Source organism: Monodon monoceros, unplaced genomic scaffold (assembly GCF_005190385.1).
Source record: "Monodon monoceros isolate NGI ecotype Baffin Bay Population unplaced genomic scaffold, NGI_Narwhal_1 Super_Scaffold_22, whole genome shotgun sequence".
Classification (NCBI taxonomy): Eukaryota; Metazoa; Chordata; class Mammalia; order Artiodactyla; family Monodontidae; genus Monodon; species Monodon monoceros.
In genome coordinates, this window is record NW_021703779.1 from 34,328,094 (window position 1) to 34,335,635 (window position 7,542).

The 7,542-nt window shown below is 50.4% G+C and overlaps 1 protein-coding gene across 1 annotated transcript; it reads left to right on the forward strand.

Moving 5' to 3' along the window:
- Positions 1-4,194: 4,194 nt before the first annotated feature.
- MID1IP1 (MID1 interacting protein 1) lies at positions 4,195-6,474 on the forward strand. The gene is made up of 2 exons (XM_029241534.1): positions 4,195-4,441; positions 4,702-6,474. Exon 2 carries the CDS (start codon positions 4,965-4,967, stop codon positions 5,514-5,516), a length of 552 nt encoding a protein of 183 aa, XP_029097367.1. The 5' UTR covers positions 4,195-4,441; positions 4,702-4,964; the 3' UTR covers positions 5,517-6,474.
- The last annotated feature ends 1,068 nt before the right edge of the window (positions 6,475-7,542 follow it).

Sequence of the window (7,542 nt, forward strand, 5' to 3'; positions counted from 1 at the left end):
AACAGATACACACTACTATATATAAAACAGATAACCAACAAGGACCTACTGTATAGCACAGGGAACTCTGCTCAATATTTTGTAATAACCTATAAGGGAAAAGAACCTGAAAAGGAACATATATACACGTATAACTGAATCACTTTGCTGTACACCTGAAACTAACACAACATTGTAAATCAACTATACTGCAATTTAAAAAAAAAAAAAGAACGGGATACATAGAATTTTGTTAACCAGCTGCATATGGATGTAGCAGTTAAAAGAAGTCCATTTAAATAGTAGGCAGCATTGTAAGAAATAGATATTTATTGGGTAGTAGAAGGAACACTGGTTCCGGCATCAGCAAACTAGGTCAAATCCCAGTTCTGCTACTTTGGCTACTTAAACTCTGTGATCCTTACTTCCTTCTCAGGGTTGTTGTGAAGTTAAAATGTGTTAACATGTTTAAGTTCCAAGCACTTGTGTGCAATCAATATGATCTAGAAAAGTTACCATTTACAGTAAAATAGGTGGCCACGCCACTCCATTCTGTCCTAGAAAAAATGGTGCTTGAATGAATTCCAGGTGCCACACTTACAAGCAAAGTGGAGCTACTTCTGGAGACAGTGAGCAGGATGGATGAGCAACTCCAGAGAGACCACGAAAAACTGCTGCAGGAACTTGGAATAGCTGGCTTGAAAAATAGTGGATTGGAGACCCTATCTATTGGTATCTGACGGTGTGTTGCATGGCCTCCCAGAGGGCTCCAAGATGGGAGAACTAACCTAGAAGATGGAAATTACAAGAATGTGGGCCAGGGTGACCACTTGGTGGGGATGTTGTGAGCAATTTCAGCACAAGTGGATGGCTGGACTACATGGCCTTTAACAAGACAGTCTGATTGTCATATTTCTATGACACTTAGCATGAAGTGGTTCCTTCTAATTTCTACCTCAAAGTAATCCAGAGTCTCCACTATCTTGAGTTGGGCTGGTTTCTAGCTTTTCAAGGATACCACCCTCCCACCAGCTCTTATTTCTAAATCTCTTATTTCTCCAATGTGCCTTCTTTGACCAGTTTACTGTTGTTCTGTATTTTGTTTAGGAATTTCTGGTTACTTTAAATGCCATCTTTCCCGGAACTATCCAAAGGACACAGAAGGGGTCATTTGTGAACGATTTTTGGGAGACGGACCAGCAAAACGTGATGTTATGGTTGCTGAAGTAAGAAGGTAAATGTGGGAATTAATCTGAACTAAGCTCCAGAGTTGGAGCTGTGGACCAAGAAGTGGGGTGGGTGCCAGACACCAGACAAAGCTTTTACTGAGAATTTAGCGTATTGGAGAGGAAGCAGGGACCAGAGGCCTGGAGCCTGCTGGCCTGCAAAAAGTACTCAAAAGTTGTTTGCTCACCAGACGACTTCTGTTTTCCAGAGGCAAAATGAGGCCTGGGCAGGTTGCTCAGCATCTCCAGCCTGTTCCGGATTGTAACTGGGAAAGCGCCTAGGGCAACCGCAGAGGCTCTTCGCCTCCGGCCGGGCCAGACCCGCCCGCTCCCCTCCCAGGTGACCCCAAGGAACCAATTTTTTTTTCCAGGCGTAAGTGGAGGGGGAAATTGGCGGCGCTCCGGTTGCCAGAGACGCCGCCGCCACTTCGGCTCGGCTGGGGTGAAAGAGGACGCTGGGGGGAGGGGGCCGTGGCTCCTGACTGGCTGGGGCACGAAGGCTTATTTGCATAATATTCCTTGACGGCACCTGATTGGCTGAAGCCGGAGGGGCGGTGGTGGGGTGATTCCAAGGGCCTGGAGCTCTGGCTCCGGACCTTTCCGTTCAGGAGTTACCCGGGTGGGCGTGAGTTGTTCTTCCGGCCCTGCGGGAGCCGAGAAGGCCCGGTTTGGGAAGTTTTGCAAGCAGGTGCATGAGCCATCTTTTTCTTATAGTGTTTAAGAAATGTGAAAGAACAGGAGTCAAGAAGCTGGGGGATGGAGAGTGACCTCGACACCAGAAGAAGGAAGGAAACAGACCGGGGAGGAGTGGAGGCCAAAAAGAAGGCATTAGGGGCTTTCTCCCAAGCTGGGCTTTTTTTGCTGGGATCCCTTTGCTAGATCACTTGAATTTCCGTTTTCTGCGAGTCATTATCACACTTTGCTGAAACTGGGAAGAAAAGAGGCAGGATCCCGGCATTTTGTAACTCAGATTTGAATACCAAGTTTTCATCAGAGGTATACGGACTTAAAATATCCAGAGGGTCTGTCATGGGAGACAAAATACGTTTTAATTTATAGAGAATCAGTTGTTGGAAACTGGATGTGTGTGTGGTTTTTTCCGAGATTACTTCTTGCAATGTTTTTTGTATGTCATTGCACATAGGGCTTAAAATCAAGCTGGACTATTTTGTACTTGCCGGTTGCTGAAGCAATGGGGGGAGGGTCTGTGGATCATCATAGACCATTTCCACATTTTAAGGTTTCTGACTCTTCACATAAACACCTTTAGACTATGATAAGATCCTACATAAAGTACAATTTCATCTTTGTAAAGTACTTTGTATTTACATAATTTGTACATCTATTATCTTATTCACCCCAAATCTGGCACAGCCCATGGGATAAGCTCCATTTTATTGATAAGGAAACTGGGGCTGGAAAAGTTTGCAAGTCTCCACGTGTGTAAAGAGGGGAGTGAGATTATTTTAATGCTTGAAATTTATATAATGCTTTTTTTGCTCTATATTTTCCTTTCCATTGATTCTCCCAAAGCCCCTGATAGGTTGAGCAGGTAACATGATTCCAGTTTTTCTAGATAAGAAAACAAGGGCTATGATCTGGCAGAGCTAATAAGCCCTGGGAAGGGGGCTCCCCAGGCTGAGCTCTGTCTCCATAAGTCACTGACTCCTGTCCAGCCCTTGTCACACCAAGTCACAGTTTCATTCAAAAGACAATTAGGAAGATGGTTTGCTGTGGGAAAAAATTAAATATATATTATTAAGGTGAAAGAAACAGGGAAAAAATAAACCTCTTATTATGTGCTTCTCCCTTTTGGCACTTTTTGTCCTGTGAAAAAACAGTGTACTAAAAGCACCCCTGAAAGGTTTTGGAGAAAAGAGATTCAAAATTAGAAACTTGAGTCTTCTTGAATTATCTGTAGGACTGTTGGAGAAGGCTGGTGTATGAAGGACAGACATGGCATGGGGATTGAGATGGTGAAACAAAAATGAAAACAGGCTGTGGTTTGGAGTCTCAAAGTGAAATTGAAGGTGCAAGGCTCTTAAAAGTTAAATCCAGCGATTTGGTACCTAGTTTAGGGCCTATTAAATGACCTTGCGTTTTAAGAACTATTTTTGGAAAGGTACATTTCAAACTCCCCTCCAAAAAAAAAATTGGACACCTCCCCCCTTTTCTGTTAAATGATTAAGGACACCCAACACCGGACCTACCTACTGTCACTCTCTCCTGGCCCTTTGGCAGCCAAAAGGCCACAGGGCCTGGGGCCTGGGATCTCTGAGTAGCGGGACTTGGACAAAAGTCAGGAATTTGGCTGCTTCACCGCATTGTCACATCTGATCTCTTGGAAAAATGTGCAGATCCGATTGTGGGTCGCTCTTCATCCCTGGCAAAGTCTGTTACAGGAAATATTGGGAAAGACATCGCCAGCAGGGAGACAAAAGCCTCTGAGGTCCCCCTCCCCCAGCAGCTGGCCAAGGCCAGGGCCACGGCGGGAGCACCACGCGTCCACGTGCACCCGGCATGCCCAGTCACCCTTCTTACGTAAGAGTCTTGGGATGGAGTTGCTGCTGCTGCGGGTCCCTCTTCCCCGACGGCTATTAATAAACTGGATCGGTAGTTTCCGGGCCACTGCCAGCATAGATGCGGGGTTGGGGGCCTCACTTTACAACCTGGGCGCCAGCACTTCGGTCATCCCACCCTGGGAGCGTGAGCGAGGCGCACCCATCCCCCCGCACTCCAGCCCGCCCTCTTGCGGGACCGGACGCCGGCACCTTCTTTACCCGCACTGTGCCTGGCCCTCCCCCCAAGCTGGCCTGCTCTGCACTCGGCGATGGCTGGGTGCGGCTGTTCTGTCCCTCCTCTGCCCTGCCCTGCCCTGCTACTGCGCCCTCCCTCCGCCCGGGTATCAGGCGAGAGGCGGGGCTGGCCCGGCGCGCCCCGCCCCCGCTGTAGAAAGGGCCTGGAGTGTTACTCGCGGTCATCCCCAGCTCGGGCCTTTTATCTCCGCGCTACCGGGGAGGCGGGAGGAGGAGACACGGCGAGTGGCCCTGAGCGCCGGCGACACCTTTCCGGGGCTCTATAAATTGAGCACCTGGGATGGGTAGGGGGCCGACGCCACCACCACCGCCCGCAGTCACAGTTCGGCCACTGACCGCAGCAGCGTCCGCAGGCAGCAGCAGCCAGCAGCGAGAACACTGAGTTACCCAGCAGCAGGGGATCTCGAGGCGCCGGAGGAAGTGCGTGCCCCCGCCCCACCTCTGCCCCGTCAGCGTGGGTGCTTGGACTCAGGCTTTGCGGAGGGAGACGGGAGTGGGGAGCACCCCCTCCTTTTCTCCGCGGCCCTGGGCGGGGGGCGAGGAGGTGGGACTCCTGCTGGGAGTCACCCGGGAGGCGTCCCAGACAAGCTGTAACCAGGGAGGGAGGTGCGCGCGGGTGGGGGCGCCGGGCAGTCTAGCCGCGTGAATAATCTGCTCTTTCGTCCCCGTCTCCCAACCAGGCCAGGGCTCGACCCAGAGACCACGCGCCGATATCGCGAGCTTCCGGACGCCAGAGCCAGGAGAAGTCGTGCTTCCCGCGGGGCCGGGCTTCGATCTAGACGAGAGTTGGAGAGGGCGGAGGAAGCCGGGAATCCCGCCGCACCGGCTGTAGCCAGGCCCCCGGCGCGGGCCTCAGAGAGCGCGTGAAAGGCGTACAGCCCCTCGCCCCGGCCGGCCATCCCGTGCCCCTGCGTCCCTGTGCTTCGGCGCCCGCGCGGCCACCATGATGCAGGTTTGCGACACCTACAACCAGAAGCACTCGCTCTTTAACGCCATGAATCGCTTCATCGGCGCCGTGAACAACATGGACCAGACGGTGATGGTGCCCAGCCTGCTGCGCGACGTGCCACTGGCCGAGCCCGGGCTGGACAACGGCGTCGGCGTGGAGGTAGGCGGCAGTGGCGGCTGCCTGGAGGAGCGCAAGCCCCCGGCCCCCGGCGCGGGCGGCGGCAACGGCAGCTTTTTCGCGCCCTCCCGGGACATGTACAGCCACTACGTGCTGCTCAAGTCCATCCGCAACGACATCGAGTGGGGGGTCCTGCAGCAGCCGCCGCCGGCGGCGGGGAGCGAGGAGGGGAGCGCCTGGAAGTCCAAGGACATCCTGGTGGACCTGAGCCACCTGGAGGGCGCGGACGCCGGCGAGGAGGACCTGGAACAGCAGTTCCACTACCACCTGCGCGGGCTGCACACTGTGCTCTCCAAACTCACGCGCAAAGCCAACATCCTCACTAATAGATACAAGCAGGAGATCGGCTTCAGCAATTGGGGGCACTGAGGCGGGTTGCCCGCGGCTGCCCAGCACCCTTCCCGGCCCCATCTCTCACCCTCTCTTTCCTCAAAGCTATTTTCTTTCTGGCTCTAGGGCACGATGGGCAAACTGCAAAGTTGGGGGGCTGCGTACGTACAGGGGACGCGGCAGGGCTGCATGGAGGAGGGGGCTTCTTTGGGGAGAGGAGAGGAAAGCGGTGGCAAAAGAGGTGGGGTAGTGCTCAAGGACTTCCCTCTCTCCCGCGGGGGTGGGGAGGGGGAATGAGGGGGCTGTGTTCTACTTTGGTGGGAATAGGACTGAGTTGACGCCCTGCATTCAGTCTGTGCTTTTCCTGGAGTTTCTTTTCTGTTCTTTCCGGAGGAGAAGGGCCGAGAAAGGGCCATTCCAGGGCGCGGCGCTGGGTTGCCACATTTGGGAGCCTGGAGTTGGGCGCTAGGGAAGGCGGGGCGGGCGCACAGCCTCCCGCCGCCCTGCCGTTGGGCTGGTGGAGGCCGCAGCGCTGCTAGGGTTGCATCAGTTTTCCTGTTTGCACTATTTCTTTTTGTAACCGTGGCCCCGTCTTAAGTATTTCCAATCTCCTCGCTCTGAAACTTCGGCGATTCCATTGTGATAAGCGCACAAACAGCACTGTCTGTCGGTAACCGGTACTACTTTATTAATGATTTTCTGTTACACTGTAGAGTTGTCCTGTGGTACCCCTATCCCATCCTTTTCACGCCACCCCCTCAAAGTGTGTAAGCTGGCACTGTGCCAGCTCGTACGAAGCGTGCCACTCAGTGAAAGTAATGTTATTATGAGAAAGTGGACTTACCCGAAATGGAACCAACTGACATTCTATCTGTGTTGTACATAGAATGATGAAGGGTTCCACTGTTGTTATGTGTCTTAAATTTATTTAAAACTTTTTTAATCCAGATGTAGACTATATTCTAAAAAATTAAAAAAAGCAAATGTGTTAACGAAATTTGACAAAAGTTTGTTGCTTTCTAATCCACCAATGGATGGCTTAGTAGTTAAATAAAATAGTTAATTGATTTTTTTTTTAGCAAAAACCAGTTTTATTTTTCTCTGGTATTTCAAAGTGGTAGATAATCATCTCCGTAAGTGTTCAGTTTTGTTTGGGAAGAAGCTACCAAGCTTTTTATTTCTAATTCAGTACCAAGGTAAGCACATACATCTCAACAAAAAGTTCATAAATATTCAAAGAATTTGGGAAGGTACATATATTACAGTTTTCAACCAACTTGACTAGTTTATTGGAGTGCTTAGTCAACATTTTGAATCTTTTAAGGGGCTCAAGCACGACCTATGCATTTTGAGGCCTAGAAACTTATTTTAAAGGCAGAAATTTCACTTGGCTACTGAGAAATAAAGAGTCGGAAGAAAAACACCAGCTAACACTAGTGCACGCATCTTGCAGGTCTTTATTTACAAGTCTTTTGCGTTAATCTTGGGAGAGACTTAAATGTGTTATAACGTGCTGTGGCCTCTTTGACTAGTTCCCAGTGAAGTGCTAAGCTTTGTTAAGCAGTGTCCAGCAATGCTTCCAGTTTTCCAGGGAGCCAGTCTGCTGCTGTGGACAGCAGATCTGAGCATGGCTGCAGTAGGGCCCTTTGGAACACTTCCTTAGATGCCATTATGATGCTTTCCTGGGAGGGTGGGACAGGTGAAACGCAATGCTCTGTATTTTCTCTATTTCATGATTCGTTTAGGGGGGATAAGTGTTGGATCGACTTCAGTTTTCGATCTTGAAGTCATTAGACATTCTCTAAGCTCATAGAGCTTGAATTTAAAATACATATAACTTTGCAGTTTAAAAAAAAAAGGCAAAAAGTTTTTTTGTGCTGTGGGCAGCTCAAACCTATTATCAGCTTTTAGCAGCAGTGAAAAAATGGGGAAGTGTTAAGGCTGGTGCCTGTGCTCCCAGAGAAAGTTAATAGTTAATATATAAAGATAAGCTAGGCAGCGCCAGAAGTAAGGTGTATGGCCTCTTGCCCTGTATCCCCTTGAAAATCCCAAAGTGCAAGCAAAA